This window comes from Xenopus tropicalis, chromosome 8 (genome assembly GCF_000004195.4).
Source record: "Xenopus tropicalis strain Nigerian chromosome 8, UCB_Xtro_10.0, whole genome shotgun sequence".
Taxonomy (NCBI): Eukaryota; Metazoa; Chordata; class Amphibia; order Anura; family Pipidae; genus Xenopus; species Xenopus tropicalis.
In genome coordinates, this window is record NC_030684.2 from 15,491,391 (window position 1) to 15,517,600 (window position 26,210).

Sequence of the window (26,210 nt, forward strand, 5' to 3'; positions counted from 1 at the left end):
AGTGTCTGCAATCCAATATGTAAGCCATAGGGCTCTTCATTCCCTACCGATGGTGCCGTAGCTCCTGCAGACAACCTGGTTAAATCACCTGCAGCCCCCAAACAAATGGCCGTCCCCAGCTTTAGATTCCCTAGGGCTGACAGGATTCTCTCACGTGCCTTCCCTGGTCCCCTGCTCCAGATCTTCTATCCACAGTCGCGTAACTAGACATCCCCGGGCCCTGGTGCAGCCGGACCCCCCACCCCCAGACACATTTTTGTACCCGAACTTACTACACCGGTGTGAGCGTCCAGTGGGCCCAGGATGATATGTATTACTGAATATAGGGAAATAGCAATACCGCTATGGGTTCCCTTACCTGAAAAACAGTACCTGTACTTGATCCCAACTAAGATATAATTACCTTATTGGGGCAGAACAGCCCTATTGGGTTTATTTAATGGTTAAATGATTCCTTTTCTCTGTAATAATAAAACAGTACCTGTACTTGATCCCAACTAAGATATAATTACCCCTTATTGGGGCAGAAACAGCCTATTGGGTTTATTTAATGGTAAATGATTCCTTTTCTCTGTAATAATAAAACAGTACCTGTACTTGATCCCAACTAAGATATAATTACCCCTTATTGGGGCAGAACAGCCCTATTGGGTTTATTTAATGGTTAAATGATTCCCTTTTCTCTGTAATAATAAAACAGTACCTGTACTTGATCCAACTAAGATATAAATAATCCTTATTGGATGCAAAACAATCCTATTGGGTTTAATTAATGTTTTATTGATTTTTTAGTAGACTTAAGGGATGGAGATCCAAATTACGGAAAGACCCCTTATCCGTAATACCCTTTGTACCGAGCATTCTGGATAACCGGCCCTATACCTGTATGTCCTTAGGCCTTTAATGGCACTTTGCCAGGGTGCCCCGAGGTGTCATCCAACTATGTTATTTACATAATCAGATAAATTAGGTTTAAAAGGACACACGTGGATCACGTTCAGCCATAATGCCTGTATATAACCTGCCTAACTGCTAGTTGACCCAGAGGAAGGATAAACCCCTTCTGAGGCCTCTCTATTTGCTGCAGGGGGGGGGGGATTCCTTCCTGACTGGACCAACTGGTACCACGATCTCCATAACCTGTATTCAGCCGTCAACCCATTCTAATCAGTCAGTACAGTACAACCAATCAGTGTTTTTACATATTTCTGGTTTGAGTTCTTGAGCCCAGTTGTATTTGGGGGTACAGTTCCCCTTATTATGGGGGGGCATTTCTTGCTGGGGGGGCAGTCCCAGTAGGGCCCTACTTTCCCCAATAGGCAGGTGTCGTGTAGATGTGCTTTTTGGCGAGGAGATCCTTATGGTTTGGGGCATTACAGAGAGGGGGGGTTGCCAGGCTATGATAGTATGGATGGTACAGGCCGAGGGCTCGGGGTACAGGGCTTGTTGCTGGTTACCAGATGGGTAACTGGTTTAGCCTTCAGTGTAATGGTGAGTACATGGCGTGAGTTGTTGCCTTATATATCAGCGCCCCCTGAGCCCCCACAGTACTGTAATCTTCTTTGCAGCTACAACTCTGTGTGTTTTGCTTTTATTGCCTCTGGCTATAATACCTTGAGCCTTAAGCTGCCATACGCGCACCAATGATATCGTAGGAAACCTTGTTCGGTGCGTTTGGGGAATCCATGGGAACCGGTATCTCAGGCTGCGGATATGGGTCGTCTCATCACTCACCGGGATAAAAGATTTTTATCAGTAACCACAAACACTAACCCACTGCTGTCCCGCAATACCCTAACCCACATCCCACTGTAACCCACAAACACTAACCCACTGCTGTCCCGCAATACCCTAACCCACATCCCACTGTAACCCACAAACACTAACCCACTGCTGTCCCGCAATACCCTAACCCACATCCCACTGTAACCCACAAACACTAACCCACTGCTGTCCCGCAATACCCTAACCCACATCCCACTGTAACCACACAAACACTAACCCACTGCTGTCCCGCAATACCTAACCCACATCCCACTGTAACCCACAAACACTAACCCACTGCTGTCCCGCAATACCCTAACCCACATCCCACTGTAACCCACAAACACTAACCCACTGCTGTCCCGCAATACCCTAACCCACATCCCACTGTACCCACAAACACTAACCCACTCCTGTCCCGCAATACCCTAACCCACATCCCACTGTAACCCACAAACACTAACCCACTGCCTGTCCCGCAATACCCTAACCCACATCCCACTGTAACCACAAACACTAACCCACTGCTGTCCCGCAATAACCTAACCCACATCCCACTGTAACCCACAAACACTAACCCACTGCTGTCCCGCAATACCTAACCCACATCCCACTGTAACCCACAAACACTAACCCACTGCTGTCCCGCAATACACCTAACCCACATCCCACTGTAACCCACAAACACTAACCCACTGCCTGTCCCGCAATACCCTAACCCACATCCCACTGTAACCCACAAACACTAACCCACTGCTGTCCCGCAATACCCTAACCCACACCCACTGTAACCCACAACACTAACCCACTCTGTCCCGCAATACCCTAACCCACTCCCACTGTAACCCACAAACACTAACCCCACTGCTAGTCACCGCCAATACCATAACCACCACCTCGCCCACTGTAACCCACAAACACTAACCCACTCGTCTCCGCCAATACCCTAACCCACATCCCACTGTAACCCACAAACACTAACCCACTCCTGTCCCGCAATACCCATAACCCACATCCCACTGTAACCCACCAAACACTAACCACTCTGTCCCGCAATACCATACCACAACCACAAACACATAACCCACTCCTGTCTCCGCAATACCTAACTCACATCCCACTAACCCACACAACACTAACCCACTCCTGTACCGCAATACCATAACCCACAAACACTAACCACTCTGTCCCGCAATACCCTAACCCACATCCCACTGTAACCCACAAACACTAACCCACTCCTGTCCCGCAATACCATAACCCACATCCCACTGTAACCCACAAAACACTAACCCACTCCTGTCCCGCAAATACCACCCACATCCCACTGTAACCACAAACATAACCCACTCCTGTCCCGCAATACCCTAACCACAATCCCACTGTAACCCACAAACACTAACCCACTCTGTCCGCAATACCATAACCCACATCCCACTGTAACCCCAAAACTAAACCCACTCGATCCCGCCAATACCATAACCCACAAACACAAACACATCAACCCACTGCCTGTCCCGCAATACCTAACCCACATCCCACCTGTAACCCACAAACACTAACCCACTGCTGTCCCGCAACCTAACCATAACCCACAAACACATAAACCCACTGTGTGCGAATACCTAACCCACATACTGTAACCACAAACACTAACCCACTGCACTGTTCCGCAATACCCTAACCCCACAAACACCTAACCACTGCTATTGTCCCGTGAATCCTAACCCAACATCCCACTGTACTAACCAACAAACACTAACCACTCCGTCCGCAATACCCTAACCCACCTTCCCACTGTAACCCACAAACACTAACCACACTATCTGACCCGCAAATCCTAACCCACTCCACCCACTGTAACCCACAAAACACTAACCACTCCTGACCCGCAATACCATAACCCACATCCCACCCTAACCCACATGACATAACCCACCCCTGACCCATAATACCCTAACCACATCCCACTGTAACCCAAAACACTAACCCACTCCTGTCCCGCAATACCATAACCCACATCCCACTGTAACCCACAAACACTAACCCACTCCTGTCCCGCAATACCAATACCCACATCCCACTGTAACCCACAAACCTTAACCATCTTACCCACAATACCATAACCCACATCCCACTGTAACCCACAAACATTAATCCACTCCTGACCGCAATACCATATCCCACATCCCATTAACCCACTCCTGATCCACAATACCCATAACTCACATCCCACTGTAACCCACAACACTAACCCACTCCTGTCCCGCAATACCATAACCCACATCCCACTGTAACCCACAAATATTAACCCACTCCTTTCCCGCAATACCATAACCCACATCCCACTGTAACCCACAAACACTAATCCACTCCTGTCCCGCAATACCATAACCCACATCCCACCCTCACCCACAAAATATTAACCCACTCCTGACCCGCCAATACTATAACCCACATCCCACCCTCACCCCACAAAATATTAACCCACTCAATGGCCCTAGAGTAGCAGCATGGAATCCATGATCAACAAAGCTATACCCCTATACAAGCTAACGTACATAAGGAGAGGGTGCCCTCAAAATTTGATAAAATATGGTCACCATGGATAGACGCAGAACCCCCCTAAGATATGCAGGTCAGGGAGGTACCCCCCATATCCCCCCCTTGAATAAACCTACACACCCAGACACAAGGTAACAGTGTAACCCCAATATCTCACTAAGGCCCTGAAGGGCAGGCTAGTAACCAGAAACACAGCTTGAATGGCAAATAGCATCGGTATCTGCAAAGAAGGCACTGCAATGTTATTATTGTTATGTTGTTATTTACTTTATTTACTTTCTGTACAACAAGTAAATGACAATGGAAACAATATACTGCAACTATGTACATTTACACTCAATAAAAGAATTGTTATAAAAAAATATATATATATATAACCCACTCCTGATCCCACAATACCATAACCCACATCCCACCCTAACCCACAAACACTAACCCACTCCTGATCCCACAATACCATAACCCACATCCACCCTAACCCACAAACACTAACCCACTCCTGTCCCGCAATACCCTAACCCACATCCCACTGTAACCCACAAACACTAACCCACTCCTGTCCCGCAATACCCTAACCAACATCCCACTGTAACCCACAAACATTAACCCACTCCTGTCCCGCAATACCATAACCCACATCCCACTGTAACCCACAAACATTAACCCACTCCTGACCCCAAATATTATAACCCCACATCCCACCCTAACCCACAAGACATTAACCCACTCCTGCAGTTGTTAGAAGATTCTGATATCCATGATGAAGAGAACATGGAGGGCTGCCATCGGGACCACGATGTTAAAGATGTTTGTGGGGGGCCCAAGGATGGTAATTAGGCCCCCTATTTATGCCCCCGACCCTCCCCCGATGGCTGCCTCGTTGTTGATGTTTCAGTGCTTCGTTCCTAAGGAGAGATTGTTCAGTGTTATCCATGGAGTAGGTGAGTATATAATAATTCTGCAATTTGTTCCTTTACTGTGACCATGACCCGCAATTCCATAACCCACATCCCACTGTAACCCCCAAACACTAACCCACTCCTGTCCCACAATACCCTAACCCACATCCCACTGTAACCCACAAACACTAACCCACTCCTGTCCCGCAATACCATAACCCACATCCCACTGTAACCCACAAACACCAAACCCACTCCTTACCCGCAATACCATAACCCACATCCCACCCTAACCCACAAACATTAACCCACTCCTGACCCGCAATACCATAACCCACATCCCACCCTAACCCACAAACATTAACCCACTCCTGACCCGCAATACCATAACCCACATCCCACTATAACCCACAAACACTAACCCACTCCTGACCCGCAATAGTCCCAGTAGGGCCCTACTTTCCCCAATAGGCAGGTGTTGTGTAGATGTGCTTTTTGGCGAGGAGATCCTTATGGTTTGGGGCATTACAGAGAGGGGGGGTTGCCAGGCTATGATAGTATGGATGGTACAGGCCGAGGGCTCGGGGTACAGGGCTTGTTGCTGGTTACCAGATGGGTAACTGGTTTAGCCTTCAGTGTAATGGTGAGTACATGGCGTGAGTTGTTGCCTTATATATCAGCACCCCCTGAGCCCCCACAGTACTGTAATCTTCTTTGCAGCTACAACTCTGTGTGTTTTGCCTTTTTATGCCTCTGGCTATAATACCTTGAGCCTTAAAGCTGCCCCATACGCGCACCATGATATCGCAGGAAACCTTGTTCGGTGCGTTTTGGGGAATCCATGGGAACCGGTATCTCAGGCTGCGGATATGGGTCGTCTCATCACTCAGCCGGGATAAAAGATTTTATCAGTAACCCAACCCCACATCCCACGTAACCCACAAACACTAACCCACTGCCTGTCCCGCATAATTACCCCTCCAACGCCACATCCCACCTGTAACCCACAAACACTAACCCACTGCCTGTCCGCAATACCCTAACCCACATCCCACTGTAACCACACAAAACACATAACCCACTGCTGTCCCGCAATACCCCTAACCCACTAATCCCCACTGTAACCCACAAAACACATAACCCACTGCTGTCCCGCCAAAACCCTAACCCAATTCCCACTGTAAACCCACAAACACTAAATCCCACTTGCCAATATAACCCACATCCAGCCCTAACCCACCCACATCCCACTGTTAACCCACAAACACTAACCCACTGCTGTCCCGCAATACCCTAACCCACATCCCACTGTAACCCACAAACACTAACCCACTGCTGTCCCGCAATACCCTAACCCACATCCCACTGTAACCCACAAACAACTAACCCACTGCTGTCCCGCAATACCCTAACCCACATCCCCACTGTAACCCACAACACTAACCCACTGCTGTCCCGCAATACCCTAACCCACATCCCACTGTAACCCACAAACACTAACCCACTGCTATCCCGCAATACCCTAACCCACATCCCACTGTAACCCACCAAACACTAACCCACTCCTGTCCCGCAATACCCTAACCCACATCCCACTGTAACCCACAAACACTAACCCACTGCTGTCCCGCGCAATACCCTAACCCACATCCCACTGTAAACCCACAAACACTAACCCACTGCTGTCCCGCAATACCCTAACCCACATCCCACGTAACACAAACACTAACCATCGCATACCCTAACCACATCCCACTGTAACCCACAAACACTAACCCACTCCTGTCCCGCAATACCCTAACCCACATCCCACTGTAACCCACAAACACTAACCCACTGCTGTCCCGCAATACCCTAACCCACATCCCACTGTAACCCACAAACACTAACCCACTGCTGTCCCGCAATACCCTAACCCACATCCCACTGTAACCCACAAACACTAACCCACTGCTGTCCCGCATACCCTAACCCACATCCCACTGTAACCCACAAACACTAACCCACTGCTGTCCCGCAATACCCTAACCCACATCCCACTGTAACCCACAAACACTAACCCCACTGCTGTCCCGCAATACCCTAACCCACATCCCACTGTAACCCAACAAAACACTAACCCCACTGCCTGTCCCGCAATACCCTAACCCACATCCCACTGTAACCCACAAACACTAACCCACTGCCTGTCCCGCAATACCCTAACCCACATCCCACTGTAACCCACAAACACTAAACCCACTGCTGTCCCGCAATACCCTAACCCACATCCCACTGTAACCCACAAACACTAACCCACTGCTATCCCGCAATACCCTAACCCACATCCCACTGTAACCCACAAACACTAACCCACTCCTGTCCCGCAATCCCTAACCCACATCCCACTGTAACCACAAACACTAACCCACTGCTTCCCGCAATACCCTAACCCACATCCCACTGTAACCCACAAACACTAACCCACTTCTGTCCCGCAATACCCTAACCCACATCCCACTGTAACCCACAAACACTAACCCACTGCTGTCCCGCAATACCCTAACCCACATCCCACTGTAACCCACAAACACTAACCCACTGCTGTCCCGCAATACCTAACCCACATCCCACTGTAACCCACAAAACACTAACCCACTGCTGTCCCGCAATACCTAACCCACATCCCACTGTAACCCACAAACACTAACCCACTCTGTCCCGCAATACCATAACCCACATCCCACTGTAACCCACAAACACTAACCCACTGCTGCCCGCAATTACCCTAACCACATCCCACTGTAAACCACAAACACTAACCCACTGCTGTCCCGCAATACCCTAACCCACATCCCACTGTAACCCACAAACACTAACCCACTGCCTGTCCCGCAATACCCTAACCCACATCCCACTGTAACCCACAAACACTAACCCACTGCTGTCCCGCAATACCCTAACCCACATCCCACTGTAACCCACAAACACTAACCCACTGCTGTCCCGCAATACCATAACCCACATCCCACTGTAAACCCACAAACACTAACCCACTCCTGTCCCGCAATACCCTAAACCCACATCCCACTGTAACCCACAAACACTAACCCACTGCTGTCCCGCAATACCCTAACCCACATCCCACTGTAACCCACAAACACTAACCCACTGCTGTCCCGCAATACCATAACCCACAAACACAAACACTAACCCACTGCTGTCCCGCAATACCCTAACCCACATCCCACTGTAACCCACAAACACTAACCCACTGCTGTCCCGCAATACCATAACCCACAAACACTAACCCACTGCTGTCCCGCAATACCCTAACCCACATCCCACTGTAACCCACAAACACTAACCCACTGCTGTCCCGCAATACCATAACCCACATCCCACTGTAACCCACAAACACTAACCCACTGCTGTCCCGCAATACCCTAACCCACAAACACTAACCCACTGCTGTCCCGTAATACCCTAACCCACATTCCCACTGTAACCCACAAACACTAACCCACTCCTGTCCCGCAATACCCTAACCCACCTCCCACTGTAACCCACAAACACTAACCCACTTCTGACCCGCAATACCCTAACCCACGTCCCACTGTAACCCACAAACACTAATCCACTCCTGACCCGCAATACCATAACCCACATCCCACCCTAACCCACATGACATTAACCCACTCCTGACCCATAATACCCTAACCCACATCCCACTGTAACCCACAAACACTAACCCACTCCTGTCCCGCAATACCATAACCCACATCCCACTGTAACCCACAAACACTAACCCACTCCTGTCCCGCAATACCATATCCCACATCCCACTGTAACCCACAAACATTAACCCATTTCTTACCCACAATACCATAACCCACATCCCACTGTAACCCACAAACATTAATCCACTCCTGACCCGCAATACCATATCCCACATCCCATTGTAACCCACTCCTGATCCACAATACCCTAACTCACATCCCACTGTAACCCACAAACACTAACCCACTCCTGTCCCGCAATACCATAACCCACATCCCACTGTAACCCACAAATATTAACCCACTCCTTTCCCGCAATACCATAACCCACATCCCACTGTAACCCACAAACACTAATCCACTCCTGTCCCGCAATACCATAACCCACATCCCACCCTCACCCACAAAATATTAACCCACTCCTGACCCGCAATACTATAACCCACATCCCACCCTCACCCACAAAATATTAACCCACTCAATGGCCCTAGAGTAGCAGCATGGGAATCCATGATCAACAAAGCTATACCCCTATACAAGCTAACGTACATAAGGAGAGGGTGCCCTCAAAAATTTGATAAAATATGGTCACCATGGATAGACGCAGAACCCCCCTAAGATATGCAGGTCAGGGAGGTACCCCCCATATCCCCCCCTTGAATAACCTACACACCCAGACACAAGGTAACAGTGTAACCCCAATATCTCACTAAGGCCCTGAAGGGCAGGCTAGTAACCAGAAACACAGCTTGAATGGCAAATAGCATCGGTATCTGCAAAGAAGGCACTGCAATGTTATTATTGTTATGTTGTTATTTACTTTATTTACTTTCTGTACAACAAGTAAATGACAATGGAAACAATATACTGCAAACTATGTACATTTACACTCAATAAAAGAATTGTTATAAAAAAATATATATATATATTAACCCACTCCTGATCCCACAATACCATAACCCACATCCCACCCTAACCCACAAACACTAACCCACTCCTGATCCCACAATACCATAACCCACATCCCACCCTAACCCACAAACACTAACCCACTCCTGTCCCGCAATACCCTAACCCACATCCCACTGTAACCCACAAACACTAACCCACTCCTGTCCCGCAATACCCTAACCAACATCCCACTGTAACCCACAAACATTAACCCACTCCTGTCCCGCAATACCATAACCCACATCCCACTGTAACCCACAAACATTAACCCACTCCTGACCCCAAATATTATAACCCACATCCCACCCTAACCCACAAGACATTAACCCACTCCTGCAGTTGTTAGAAGATTCTGATATCCATGATGAAGAGAACATGGAGGGCTGCCATCGGGACCACGATGTTAAAGATGTTTGTGGGGGCCCAAGGATGGTAATTAGGCCCCCTATTTATGCCCCCGACCCTCCCCCGATGGCTGCCTCGTTGTTGATGTTTCAGTGCTTCGTTCCTAAGGAGAGATTGTTCAGTGTTATCCATGGAGTAGGTGAGTATATAATAATTCTGCAATTTGTTCCTTTACTGTGACCATGACCCGCAATTCCATAACCCACATCCCACTGTAACCCCCAAACACTAACCCACTCCTGTCCCACAATACCCTAACCCACATCCCACTGTAACCCACAAACACTAACCCACTCCTGTCCCGCAATACCATAACCCACATCCCACTGTAACCCACAAACACAAACCCACTCCTTACCCGCAATACCATAACCCACATCCCACCCTAACCCACAAACATTAACCCACTCCTGACCCGCAATACCATAACCCACATCCCACCCTAACCCACAAACATTAACCCACTCCTGACCCGCAATACCATAACCCACATCCCACTATAACCCACAAACACTAACCCACTCCTGACCCGCAATAGTCCCAGTAGGGCCCTACTTTCCCCAATAGGCAGGTGTTGTGTAGATGTGCTTTTTGGCGAGGAGATCCTTATGGTTTGGGGCATTACAGAGAGGGGGGGTTGCCAGGCTATGATAGTATGGATGGTACAGGCCGAGGGCTCGGGGTACAGGGCTTGTTGCTGGTTACCAGATGGGTAACTGGTTTAGCCTTCAGTGTAATGGTGAGTACATGGCGTGAGTTGTTGCCTTATATATCAGCACCCCCTGAGCCCCCACAGTACTGTAATCTTCTTTGCAGCTACAACTCTGTGTGTTTTGCCTTTTTATTGCCTCTGGCTATAATACCTTGAGCCTTAAGCTGCCCATACGCGCACCAATGATATCGCAGGAAACCTTGTTCGGTGCGTTTGGGGAATCCATGGGAACCGGTATCTCAGGCTGCGGATATGGGTCGTCTCATCACTCAGCCGGGATAAAAGATTTTTATCAGTAACCCACAAACACTAACCCACTGCTGTCCCGCAATACCCTAACCCACATCCCACTGTAACCCACAAACACTAACCCACTGCTGTCCCGCAACCTACCCAACCCTAACCCACATCCCACTGTTAACCCACAAACACTAACCCACTGCTGTCCCGCAATACCCTAACCCACATCCCACTGTAACCCACAAACACTAACCCACTGCTGTCCCGCAATACCCTAACCCACATCCCACTGTAACCCACAAACACTAACCCACTGCTATCCCGCAATACCCTAACCCACATCCCACTGTAACCCACAAACACTAACCCACTGCTGTCCCGCAATACCCTAACCCACATCCCACTGTAACCCACAAACACTAACCCACTGCTATCCCGCAATACCCTAACCCACATCCCACTGTAACCCACAAACACTAACCCACTCCTGTCCCGCAATACCCTAACCCACATCCCACTGTAACCCACAAACACTAACCCACTGCTGTCCCGCAATACCCTAACCCACATCCCACTGTAACCCACAAACACTAACCCACTGCTGTCCCGCAATACCCTAACCCACATCCCACTGTAACCCACAAACACTAACCCACTGCTGTCCCGCAATACCCTAACCCACATCCCACTGTAACCCACAAACACTAACCCACTGCTGTCCCGCAATACCCTAACCCACATCCCACTGTAACCCACAAACACTAACCCACTGCTGTCCCGCAATACCCTAACCCACATCCCACTGTAACCCACAAACACTAACCCACTGCTGTCCCGCAATACCCTAACCCACATCCCACTGTAACCCACAAACACTAACCCACTGCTGTCCCGCAATACCCTAACCCACATCCCACTGTAAACCCACAAACACTAACCCACTGCTGTCCCGCAATACCCTAACCCACATCCCACTGTAACCCACAAACACTAACCCACTGCTGTCCCGCAATACCCTAACCCACATCCCACTGTAACCCACAAACACTAACCCACTGCTGTCCCGCAATACCCTAACCCACATCCCACTGTAACCCACAAACACTAACCCACTGCTGTCCCGCAATACCCTAACCCACATCCCACTGTAACCCACAAACACTAACCCACTGCTGTCCCGCAATACCATAACCCACATCCCACTGTAACCCACAAAACACTACCCATCCTGTCCCGCAATACCCTAACCCACATCCCACTGTAACCCACAAACACTAACCCACTGCTGTCCCGCAATACCCTAACCCACATCCCACTGTAACCCACAAACACTAACCACTGCTGTCCCGCAATACCATAAACCCACAAACACAAACACTAACCACTGCTGTCCCGCAATACCCTAACCACATCCCACTGTTAACCCACAAACACTAACCCACTGCTGTCCCGCAATACCATAACCCACAAACACTAACCCACTGCTGTCCCGCAATAACCCTAAACCCACATCCCACTGTAACCACAAACACTAACCCACTGCTGTCCCGCAATTACCATAACCCACATCCCACTGTAAACCCACAAAACACTAACCCACTGCTGTCCCGCAATACCCTAACCCACAAACACTAACCCACTGCTGTCCCGTAATACCCTAACCCACATCCCACTGTAACCCACAAACACTAACCCACTCCTGTCCCGCAATACCCTAACCCACCTCCCACTGTAACCCACAAACACTAACCCACTTCTGACCCGCAATACCCTAACCCACGTCCCACTGTAACCCACAAACACTAATCCACTCCTGACCCGCAATACCATAACCCACATCCCACCCTAACCCACATGACATTAACCCACTCCTGACCCATAATACCCTAACCCACATCCCACTGTAACCCACAAACACTAACCCACTCCTGTCCCGCAATACCATAACCCACATCCCACTGTAACCCACAAACACTAACCCACTCCTGTCCCGCAATACCATATCCCACATCCCACTGTAACCCACAAACATTAACCCATTTCTTACCCACAATACCATAACCCACATCCCACTGTAACCCACAAACATTAATCCACTCCTGACCCGCAATACCATATCCCACATCCCACTGTAACCCACTCCTGATCCACAATACCCTAACTCACATCCCACTGTAACCCACAAACACTAACCCACTCCTGTCCCGCAATACCATAACCCACATCCCACTGTAACCCACAAATATTAACCCACTCCTTTCCCGCAATACCATAACCCACATCCCACTGTAACCCACAAACACTAATCCACTCCTGTCCCGCAATACCATAACCCACATCCCACCCTCACCCACAAAATATTAACCCACTCCTGACCCGCAATACTATAACCCACATCCCACCCTCACCCACAAAATATTAACCCACTCAATGGCCCTAGAGTAGCAGCATGGGAATCCATGATCAACAAAGCTATACCCCTATACAAGCTAACGTACATAAGGAGAGGGTGCCCTCAAAAATTTGATAAAATATGGTCACCATGGATAGACGCAGAACCCCCCTAAGATATGCAGGTCAGGGAGGTACCCCCCATATCCCCCCCTTGAATAACCTACACACCCAGACACAAGGTAACAGTGTAACCCCAATATCTCACTAAGGCCCTGAAGGGCAGGCTAGTAACCAGAAACACAGCTTGAATGGCAAATAGCATCGGTATCTGCAAAGAAGGCACTGCAATGTTATTATTGTTATGTTGTTATTTACTTTATTTACTTTCTGTACAACAAGTAAATGACAATGGAAACAATATACTGCAAACTATGTACATTTACACTCAATAAAAGAATTGTTATAAAAAAATATATATATATATTAACCCACTCCTGATCCCACAATACCATAACCCACATCCCACCCTAACCCACAAACACTAACCCACTCCTGATCCCACAATACCATAACCCACATCCCACCCTAACCCACAAACACTAACCCACTCCTGTCCCGCAATACCCTAACCCACATCCCACTGTAACCCACAAACACTAACCCACTCCTGTCCCGCAATACCCTAACCCACATCCCACTGTAACCCACAAACACTAACCCACTCCTGTCCCGCAATACCCTAACCCACATCCCACTGTAACCCACAAACATTAACCCACTCCTGTCCCGCAATACCATAACCCACATCCCACTGTAACCCACAAACATTAACCCACTCCTGACCCCAAATATTATAACCCACATCCCACCCTAACCCACAAGACATTAACCCACTCCTGCAGTTGTTAGAAGATTCTGATATCCATGATGAAGAGAACATGGAGGGCTGCCATCGGGACCACGATGTTAAAGATGTTTGTGGGGGCCCAAGGATGGTAATTAGGCCCCCTATTTATGCCCCCGACCCTCCCCCGATGGCTGCCTCGTTGTTGATGTTTCAGTGCTTCGTTCCTAAGGAGAGATTGTTCAGTGTTATCCATGGAGTAGGTGAGTATATAATAATTCTGCAATTTGTTCCTTTACTGTGACCATGACCCGCAATTCCATAACCCACATCCCACTGTAACCCCCAAACACTAACCCACTCCTGTCCCACAATACCCTAACCCACATCCCACTGTAACCCACAAACACTAACCCACTCCTGTCCCGCAATACCATAACCCACATCCCACTGTAACCCACAAACACAAACCCACTCCTTACCCGCAATACCATAACCCACATCCCACCCTAACCCACAAACATTAACCCACTCCTGACCCGCAATACCATAACCCACATCCCACCCTAACCCACAAACATTAACCCACTCCTGACCCGCAATACCATAACCCACATCCCACCTAACCCACAAACATTAACCCACTCCTGACCCGCAATACCATAACCCACATCCCACCCTAACCCACAAACATTAACCCACTCCTGACCCGCAATACCATAACCCACATCCCACCTATCACCCACAAACACTAACCCACTCCTGACCCGCAATACCATTACCCACATCCCACCCTCACCCACAAACACTAACCCACTCCTTACCCGCAATACCATAACCCACATCCCACCCTAACCCACAAACATTAACCCACTCCTTACTCGCAATACCATAACCCACATCCCACCCTAACCCACAAGACGATAACTTACATGTGCAGTTGTTAGAAGATGCTGTCTATGAAGATTCTCATTCATCCAGGTCATGATATACAGTATCTAGTAGAATTAAGTCTAAAACAACTGGACTTTTCTGAGTTTTTCTTGAAAACGTTTCACCACTCATCCGAGTGGCTTCTTCAGTTCAAATGACTGGTAGGGAATTCCCCGGTATTTAAACTCTTGATGGTAGTAGAGTCACAGACATCCAATCACAATGGTTCCATTGAACTTGTTCAGTTAGGTGTTAGCTGAAACTGACAGGTGTAAGAAGGTATGATCCAATCACAATGGTACCAAGATTCTCATTGATGAAGGTGTTAATCCTTCAAAGTACATGACTGGAAGTGTGAACTGTTGTGAAACTGCCGGGGTAAGGATGTCAACGCGCCATTGTATGTTGGTGACAAGCGGTGTCTCAGGCCCCCTCCTCTGTTCAGGGATGGTTTTTCCAGGTTGGCATAAATGGCCTCTTTCACACCTCTTTCAAACCATCTGTCCTCTCGGTCCAAAATATGCACGTTACTGTCCTCAAAAGAGTGACCTTTTTCTTTGAGGTGTAGATAGACCGCTGAGTCTTGTCCTGAGGAGTTTGCCCGCCTATGTTGGGCCATTCTCTTACAGAGAGGTTGTTTTGTCTCCCCAATGTATAAGTCTGAGCACTCTTCACTACACTGGACAGCATAGACCACATTACTTTTCATGTGCTTGGGTGTTGGGTCTTTCGGGTGCACCAGCTTCTGTCTCAGGGTGTTGCTGGGTTTGAAAAACACAGGAATGCGATGTTTGTTGAAAATTCTCCTAAGTTTTTCTGATGTTCCAGCAACATATGGAATGACTATGTTGTTTCGCCTGCTGTGTTCCTCCCTTCTGTTTGTAGGTCTGGTCTTTCTGTTGGTCTTTGATTTGGTTTTGATGAAGGCCCAGTCTGGGTACCCACAAGTTTTCAGAGCTCCTTTTAGATGTTTATATTCTTTCTCCTTGGCCTCTGCATTGGATGCCACAGTTTCAGCCCGATGATGTAGAGTCCTAATTACACCCAGTTTATGTTCCAAAGGGTGGTGGGAATCACCACCCACACAGACCAGTACTTGCTGTTTGATTCCCACCACCCTTTGGAACATAAACTGGGTGTAATTAGGACTTTACATCATCGGGCTGAAACTGTGGCATCCAATGCAGAGGCCAAGGAGAAAGAATATAAACATCTAAAAGGAGCTCTGAAAACTTGTGGGTACCCAGACTGGGCCTTCATCAAAACCAAATCAAAGACCAACAGAAAGACCAGACCTACAAACAGAAGGGAGGAACACAGCAGGCGAAACAACATAGTCATTCCATATGTTGCTGGAACATCAGAAAAACTTAGGAGAATTTTCAACAAACATCGCATTCCTGTGTTTTTCAAACCCAGCAACACCCTGAGACAGAAGCTGGTGCACCCGAAAGACCCAACACCCAAGCACATGAAAAGTAATGTGGTCTATGCTGTCCAGTGTAGTGAAGAGTGCTCAGACTTATACATTGGGGAGACAAAACAACCTCTCTGTAAGAGAATGGCCCAACATAGGCGGGCAAACTCCTCAGGACAAGACTCAGCGGTCTATCTACACCTCAAAGAAAAAGGTCACTCTTTTGAGGACAGTAACGTGCATATTTTGGACCGAGAGGACAGATGGTTTGAAAGAGGTGTGAAAGAGGCCATTTATGCCAACCTGGAAAAACCATCCCTGAACAGAGGAGGGGGCCTGAGACACCGCTTGTCACCAACATACAATGGCGCGTTGACATCCTTACCCCGGCAGTTTCACAACAGTTCACACTTCCAGTCATGTACTTTGAAGGATTAACACCTTCATCAATGAGAATCTTGGTACCATTGTGATTGGATCATACCTTCTTACACCTGTCAGTTTCAGCTAACACCTAACTGAACAAGTTCAATGGAACCATTGTGATTGGATGTCTGTGACTCTACTACCATCAAGAGTTTAAATACCGGGGAATTCCCTACCAGTCATTTGAACTGAAGAAGCCACTCGGATGAGTGGTGAAACGTTTTCAAGAAAAACTCAGAAAAGTCCAGTTGTTTTAGACTTAATTCTACTAGATATTAGAAGATGCTGTTTCCCTGATGAAGAGAACATGGAGGGCTGCCATCGGGACCACGATGTTAAAGATGTTTGTGGGGGCCCAAGGATGGTAATTAGGCCCCCTATTTATGCCCCCGACCCTCCCCCGATGGCTGCCTCGTTGTTCTCGTTTCAGTGCCTCGTTCCTAAGGAGAGATTGTTCAGTGTTATCCATGGAGTAGGTGAGTATATAATAATTCTGCAATTTGTTCCTTGTTACTCTTTGCATTTATATGCATGTTTTATATCACGTTCCCTTTTGCTGCTAATTTAAAGGCCAACTACAACTGTCTAATAATAACATGTTCTCCCCTCTCAGATGTTTGTCTCTCCTGTAGATTTAGCCCAGTTTAGTGAGCTCTGCCCTAATCCAATCTTAGTCTTTATTCTTGGTGGCTTTAGTTATAGAATGATATTGTATGTAGGAAAGCAGGAGAATATTGTAGGAATGGGAACAGTAAATGATTACAGTCTGTGCATCACATGAACTATAATGAGAATGAGCAGTTCCCCTACCTCTGTGCAGGTGTTGGGCGATATTCCTCTGCACCCCCCTTTCACCCCGGAGCTCGGCAATGAAAGGGTGCGTGAGGAGCTGCCTTGCAGATGGTCTCCTGCCTGGGTCTCTCTGCAGGCACTCGCTGATGAAGAAGCGGAACTCGTCACTCCTGGAAAAAAAAACGGTGGTAAAATGATAATTGTTTGTGTTACATTTCCCAGAGTTCACAGTGTGACGACTCCCTGATCCTGCCGCTCTGTACCCAACCCAATCACAGCACAGGCAGCAATAGGGGGTGAGCCCCTTCCCTTCTAAGGGTTCCACTGCTCTGCCTGAAATGGGGGGCTATTGCACTTACTTATGAACCCTGAATTATAAGGGTACATTTACCTGTGACCAAATTACTGTCTCTCTGGTTTTGCCTATATCTTAGCCCGGCTTGTATTGGCTGCCAGATACCGGCCCCAAGAGCTCAAGCTCAGCACGAGAGTCTGCGTTTGCGCATAGAGCTACACATATTACGCATCACCTTCACCCTTATTTCAGCCCGGACTGGGATACAAAATAGGCCCTGGCATTTCATATCCACAGAGGCCAAAACAGCCCCCCCAGCCCAATAAATAGCCACTGCCTATGGCATCTCACAGCATTTACCTGCCCTCACTTATTTCCCATTTATCCCTTCCCCATCCTTACTTTATGTCATATCCCAATGTCCCCCTCACCATAAAGTCTACCTTGCCCATTTCTCCACCTTTCCTGACTCATTCACACACCTTCTTACACGCTTTCCATTTCCCCACCCTCCCCACCTAACTGCCTATTCTACCCTCTTGCTGCCTTTTGCTATTCTAGTGAAAGGGACTCACCAATTGCCCCTTGATGGTAATGATGGAACTGGACCAGTTGTTATTCGCTGGATCAGCTTCTGCTTGGGAAGTCTTCTGAATGCTGGGATGTAAAGATACAACACAAAAACATGATGACTGATGAATACAACATTTGGGGGCGATTTACTTAAATTGACATTTTTACACTAGAAAGGTACTTGCCAGGTTTTAGTTACCAATTTACATTTCTGTTTTAAATTCTTATTAAATGGGTACATTTTCAAGTTTGAAAAGTCAAATTCTGAAAAAATTCCAGTTTCTTTACCTCAAAAAATTGTGTATTATGGAAACACAGCAAATTAAAATGCTAGTATATCACCCCCTTTGATTTTTATATTTAATAATACTCTATGTTACGGCGTGACACATAAATGCCCCCTGCCCATTCTACTAACAGTTCTACATGCAGTACAGTACACACACACACACACACACACTCTAGGGTTTACTTACGGAGATGTCCTTCCGCCATTTGAATGGCTGCAATCCCTAGTGACCAGATGTCAGCCTGGATATTACAATATGGGGGAAAAGACGAGTATTAGAGAAGATTATACACAGAGTACATGAAAATAATTGCAGTTGCAGATGATTTGGATACTTCTGATACCTATCCACCCACACCCTGATAGTGATTCTATTTGGCTTGCACAATAACAAATCCATTAGAAGCCTATAATCCAGTAGTGAATTGCTGTGACTTTTATGTCTAGAAAATGTCCCCAAATACCCCAAACTGAGAGTCTTGAGTGTTACATGGAGTGTGACATCCCCATAAAGCATAAGCAGTCTAATGGAGTTGGTTTCTATTATTCTTGTGTCCTGCACTTAAAATGCATTTCACTCTCTCATTTCAGATTCTCGTATCACAGAAACCACATTACGGCTCTGGATTCTCTGTTATGAGAGGGGTAAGTAAAGCGAGTGGAACATTTACACGCAGTTCACCCTGTGTAAGTGACATAGTTTAAAGCTTAATATATAAAACTCGCCCACGTTCTATTCCTTTCTATGGGATTTTTAGAAGTGTATTTATCAAATGGTGAGTTCTAACTTTCATTCATTGATAAATTGGCTTCTAAAAATCCCATAGGAATGAATAGAAAGTGAGTTTTTCTGTGTAATCTCACATTTTGCTAAATATGCCCCTAACTCTAAGCTAAAAGAGAGAGAAGACATGACAATACCTTATGGTCATATTCGCCGCTGTTTTGGGCAAAATGAGCCAGTACTTCCGGAGCCATGTATGCCATGGTCCCCGAAGTGCTGGCGCTCCTTCCTCCGATGGTCGCAAAGCAAAACTCGCCTAAAATTGTATGACAAAAGCAGGAATTAATGTTAGTTAGAAATACAAGCCAGCAGTAAACACCACGGAGAAAAAAATATCCTTGTGTCGCTTACCGATCTTCACCTCTCCGGATGAGGAGATGACAATGTGTTCGGGCTTGATGTCATGATGGATTATATTCTTCTCTTCCAGATGGTTAAGGCCCTGAGAAATCAAGAAAGCAAAAGTAAGTATATAAATATTTTGTACTCTTTGATTAATTAGAAATATGCAGAATAGCAGGAAGGAGTTTAACAGGTGACCTACCGTTATCACATTCTTGCAAATATAGGCGATCCATCTTTCGCCTAAGGTCCTTTTGGTGGCAATTAGCTCTTCTACAGTCGCACCGGTACAAAGCTCTGTAGCAATCTAGAAGAAAAAGAAAGAATATTTGGCCAACTATTTTAGTTACCTACAATTTTATTGGGAACCCGAGGAAAAGGCTTTGTGGCTTTAAGTCTTGGGGGGACTGCAGTATCAGCTAAATCTGACTCTTTCTTACCAAACTGGATCATGTATGGATCCAAAATGCTAGCTTGTGTATTAGATCAGTTACAATTGGCATGTTTGCTGCATAAATGTGTAACCTCTCTGAATCAAAACTTCCTTACCCATAGTCCTCCATGTTTTCGATGAGGCCTTATGATAAAAGGCCCCATAGAAGTCGACGATGTTCCGGTGGCCAGATACGATTTGAAGGATTTCGACTTCTTTTTCGATCTCCTGTTGCTTCTAGTTTCAAACAAAAGAAACAAGGTAAATAAAATGGATACAATAACAGTTTCAAACACCCCAACCTAACTTGTCGTTATGAAAAATGACAGCTTTGTAATATCCCTACTTGAGTATTGTATAATATGACCGAGACCCCTTGTGTTCTTTTATATCAAACTGCATTTGTTATTTTACTGTTACATAGTTATTAGGGGCCAGGGTATTTCACTGACTGTATTTGGTTAGCAAGTTCTCTTTCTACTGATAACCATAATGTAGGTATAACAAAAGACTAATTAGTATCTAATTAGAGTAATCATGAAGACACATTACCTTCTGATGTTGAATTATAATTATGGCCACTTCCCGTTGTTTTCTTTGGTGCCATCCCTGTTACAAAAGTAGGGAAAGAAGCTCAGTGATCATTACTAACGGAACGCTATGGGAAAGCAAAAAGCTATACAGTAGCATGTAAATATGGAAAGAACAAAGCTGTAGAGAGCACAACCAATGGACAGAATTACCCAAAAGCATGACACAAAGTGACTCATTTTAACACTGAATAAAATATCTTACAATGTAGACGACTCCGTTGGGGTCCTGCCCGATTGGCTCCCCTAGCTTCAAATACCTCCCGGGCTCCTGAAAAATAACATTGTATTTAATAATGTGATAATCAAACTAATATTATTCAGCTGGACAAATAACCTTTGTAACATGTGAGAAGCACAGAAGGTATAGGAGGAACTTGGGTGAAACAGAGGGTGGAAGGCTTTGGGCTGGAAAATGGAAGCCAAACTGTGAATGTTGTGGCAAAATACAGCTTTACAGCTACTTACTGGGTATTTCTCCGAGAGTGGGGTGATGTTATCCTCCTGAGGAAGAGAAAAAAGGGTTTAATCAGAGCAACTCATTTTGCGGAACTGCTAACATTGTATTTTGTAGAACAAGGAAAGGATTCATTCATTCTTAAAATAAATCCCCAGCTAACGGAGAAAAAATCCTCTGATTGCAGGACTATGTATAGTGAAGCCTGGATCTTGGCTTTAGTCTGCATTTTCTAGAAGGGCAATGAGAGATGTGGAAGGTCTGAGAGGCTGTAACGGAGGCAAAAAGTGGTGACCAACTGCCCCACTGAGCACTTGTGCATTTGACATTCAGGTAAGAGTGGAATGGGACTTACATAAGAGTTTGTATGATGTGGTGGGATAGGGGGCCCGAATAGGTTTAAAATGGTTTAATGATATATTGAGAGAAAAAATATTAAATTCAGCTCAAACCTCCTCAATCTCCTTCACCTCCTCCTCGCTCAGTTTCGTTGCTGAGCTCTCTGTTTGGCCGGTGTCGGGGCCAGTTTCCATCGGTGACTCCTGGGAAATATAAATACAGTTTTACAACATTAGTAAGAACAGAGCCCCAGTGGCTCCCTGCTCCCTTACTTGTGCATTTGATTGGTGGCTGCAAACTCTGCAGAACCTAACCCCCCCAATGTAAGTGTTAGTCAGAGGGGGCTTAAATTGCCATTTAAATTGCTATTTAATTCATTGCTGCTTACCTCAGTGGTCGCTAGCTGAGGTTCCTCACAGCTTTCCAAGGGTTCCTAGTTAAAGAAGAAAACATCATTGTATAAGATCAACTCACTTCAGTAGAGAATATGATCAAATAAATCTGTTCAATTAATTTAATTATATAATGAATTATGATCAGTGTCTTCTTTCTCTCATTGGTTATTACCTTGTAGCTGCTCGCCTCAGCTTGTTCTTCACAATCCTGGTTAAAAGACAGAAAAATGCAAGAATATTTAATAAATGGTATCAGTTTGTGCATTAACTGCACCATTTTTTGCTCAACCACAACTTGAGGCTGTAAATGAGCCCGACACAGTGGTGCTTATTTACTTGTATAGGGGGAATGGCAGATGTGGTGGATTCTCGGCCTGAGCTTAAACTCAGGCTGAATATCTTCCCCCTGTACCCCAAAAAGCTTATTGCGTGCCTGCACCTGGAGCCATTGTGTTGGCTGGAGCTATACTCAGGAGTTTCCCACCAAAATCCACTCTGTTTGCCTAAACCCAAGGCAGCGCAATGGCTCGGGGCGCCGGCACATCAAGTATTTAGGGACATGGGGTCGGACTCCCAGCCCGTGTTCACAAATTGCCCCCCTAAAGTGAATCTAAAATGTCTATCTCTATTGTGACCCTATTATTTTTTCTTACCTGGCAGATGTCCGGTTCCAGGATTTCTGGAGTCTCCTTAATAAAGAAAAGGTAAGAGAAAGATGTTCCACGTTGTAATAAAGAAGCTAATATACAGTCTTGTATAAAATATAGGGTGATTTTTATTTGCCCCTACTCTCCCCTCCCCGGCAGTAGCCTATGAGTTACATTGTATGAGTGGATGCAATCATAGGAGCCAATCATATTCTTTTCATTTTCTAATTTATACAAGATAGAAGACCGCTAAGTAACAGATGCTGACTGGTTGGTATGGGCAACTGCATTTGGGCAAGTTAGCCTCAGTTACACTATGTTAGTAGATAAGGTTCCCTGTTAGGTAAATATGATTATTATCCTTTACAGATTTTGTTCATGAACCCTGTAGCTCAAATTAAAACACATTGGGACCCCTGCAAACTTTTTGGCCCCCGTACCTCACAGGTGTTGATTGGAGGGTCTCCACTCTCTTCCAAGGGTTCCTGGTTAAGAAGGAAAACCTCAGATCAGCAGAGAAGATGATAAAAATGCATTTTTTTTTATTCATGTGTTGTTTTCTGCTTACCTGTGAGTGGCAGGGGCCGGTGTCGGGGCTCTCCTGCCCAGTCACGTCTTCCTCCTGTTTAAAACAGAAAAATATTGTAAAACAAATTTTTATGGCTAAAAGTAAAGCAAAGTGTGTAAAAGTGTTATTTGATATAAATATATGAGAAATAGAAGGTGTATGTTGCTGTGTAACACAGGGCATAATAAGGAGGTGGGACAGACTCACCAACGCTGAAGTCAACAAATTGCCTCCCCAAAGTGAATTTGCATTTGATATTCTTTTAAAATATCTTTTGCTATTGTTAATATATGTTAATAAATGAACTGTACCCACAATTAGAGAAGAAATGCAACACCCAAACATCTACATTTGCATTACCCATAAATCAGAGCTACGTAGTGGGGTGGATGGTTGTTACATTTGGCTCTGGCCTTTCTATTAAGAAACAACTAACATTTAGGCATGGGTGGAATGGGGCCTATATAGGAGTTTGGGAGATGTAGGGGCCCAAATAGGTTTAAAAAGCTATAATATTATATTGAGGGCAAAATGATCATTCAAAATACAATTCATTGCTGCTTACCTCAAACGTCTCTAGCTGAGGTTCCTCACAGCTTTCCAAGGGTTCCTAGTTAAAGAAGAAAACATCATTGTATAAGATCAACTCATTTCAGTAGAGAATATGATCAAATACATCTGTTTAATTACTTTAATTATATAATGAATTATGATCAGTGTCTTTTTTCTCTCATTGGTTATTACCTTGTAGCTGCTCGCCTCAGCTGGTTCTTCACAATCCTGGTTAAAAGACAGTAAAATGCAAGTACATTTAATAAATGGTATCAGTTTGTGCATTATAGCTTTTCCCAAGCAAAAGTTTGGGAAGTCGTCGGTGCCTAACAAATTGCCCCCCCAAAGTGAATCTAAAATTTATTTCTCTATTGTGACCCTATTATTTTTCCTTACCTGACAGCTCTCCGTGTCGACGATTTCTGGAGTCTCCTGATTAAAAAAGGTAAGAGAAAGATGTTGCACGTTGTAATTTCCATTTTAAAAAAGCTAATATACAGTCTTGCATAAAATATGGGGTTATTTTTTATTTGCCCCTACTCTCCCCTCCCCGGCAGTAGCCTATGAGTTACATTGTAGGAGTGGATGTAATCATAGCAGCCAATCATATTTTTTTTATTTTATAATTTATACAAGATAGAAAACCGCTAAGTAACAGATGCTGACTGGTTGGTATGGGCAACTGCATTTGGGCAAGTTAGCCTCAGTTACACTATGTTAGTAGATAAGGTTCCCTGTTAGGTAAATATGAATATTATCCTTTACAGATATTATTCATGAACCCTGTAGCTCAAATAAAAACACATTGGGACCCCTGCAAACATTTAGGCCCCCGTACCTCGCAGGTGTTGATTCGAGGGTCCTCCTGCTCTTCCAAGGGTTCCTGGTTAAGAAAGAAAACCTCAGATCAGCAGAGAAGATGATAAAAATGCATCTTTTTCATTCATGTGTTATTTTCTGCTTACCTGTGAGTGGCAGGGGCTGGTGTCAGGGCTCTCCTGCCCAGTCACTTCTTCATCCTGTTTAAGACAGAAATAAAGATTGTAAAAATATTTCTCAAGGCTGAAAGTCAAGCAAAGTGTGGGAAAGTGTTATTTGATATAAATATATGAGAAATAGAAGATGTATGTTGCTGTGTAACACAGGGCATAATAAGGAGGTGGGACAGACTCACCAACGCTGGTTGTCGGTACCTAACAAATTGCCCCCCCAAAGTGAATCTAAAATGTCTTTCTCTGTTGTGACCCTATTATTTTTTCTTACCTGACAGATCTTCATGTCCAGGATTTCTGGAGTCTCCTGATTAAAAAAAGGTAAGAGAAAGATGTTGCACAGTGTTATTTCTGTTTTAAAGAAGCTAATATACAGTCTTACATAAAATATAGGGTGATTTTTATTTGCCCCTACTCTCCCCTCCCCGGCAATAGCCTATGAGTTACAATGTATGAGGGTATGTAATCATAGCAGCCAATCATGTTTTTTTCATTTTCTAATTTATACAAGATAGAAGACCGCTAAGTAACAGATGCTGACTGGTTGGTATGGGCAACTGCATTTGGGCAAGTTAGCCTCAGTTACACTATGTTAGTAGATAAGGTTCCCTGTTAGGTAAATATGAATATTATCCTTTACAGATATTATTCATGAACCCTGTAGCTCAAATAAAAACACATTGGGACCCCTGCAAACATTTAGGCCCCCGTACCTCGCAGGTGTTGATTGGAGGGTCCTCCTGCTCTTCCAAGGGTTCCTGGTTAAGAAAGAAAACCTCAGATCAGCAGAGAAAATGATAAAAATGCATCTTTTTCATTCATTAATCTTGCAACAAAATGCTTTTCAGAAAATA

General features: G+C 45.7%; 2 protein-coding genes across 5 annotated transcripts in view; one reads left to right on the forward strand and one right to left on the reverse strand.

Moving 5' to 3' along the window:
• Positions 1-19,965, forward strand: part of LOC116406979 (coiled-coil domain-containing protein 77-like) — an 83,088-nt gene extending 63,123 nt beyond the window's left edge. Inside the window, exons 1-3 of one of the 4 annotated variants that reach the window (XR_004219946.1) lie at positions 17,734-18,288; positions 18,957-19,145; positions 19,849-19,929. Coding sequence is in view for 3 of the 4 variants with exons in the window: in XM_031892270.1 (XP_031748130.1) it covers positions 18,129-18,288; positions 18,957-19,063 (267 nt within the window). In the remaining variant the exon portion in view is untranslated. Of the gene's footprint in view, positions 1-17,733; positions 18,397-18,956; positions 19,146-19,848 lie in introns of those variants that run through there. The other 3 variants (XM_031892271.1, XM_031892272.1, XM_031892270.1) reach the window with 3 other exon arrangements.
• LOC116406975 (serine/threonine-protein kinase mig-15-like) overlaps positions 1-22,626 on the reverse strand; it is a 93,634-nt gene extending 71,008 nt beyond the window's left edge. Inside the window, exons 1-5 of the mRNA XM_031892251.1 lie at positions 22,591-22,626; positions 22,316-22,405; positions 21,875-21,910; positions 21,612-21,677; positions 21,369-21,425 (exon numbers count right to left, since the gene is read on the reverse strand). Of these exons, the coding sequence (XP_031748111.1) occupies positions 21,369-21,425; positions 21,612-21,677; positions 21,875-21,910; positions 22,316-22,396 (240 nt within the window). The 5' untranslated portion in view covers positions 22,397-22,405; positions 22,591-22,626. The remainder of the gene's footprint in view (positions 1-21,368; positions 21,426-21,611; positions 21,678-21,874; positions 21,911-22,315; positions 22,406-22,590) is intronic.
• Positions 22,627-26,210: the final 3,584 nt, after the last annotated feature.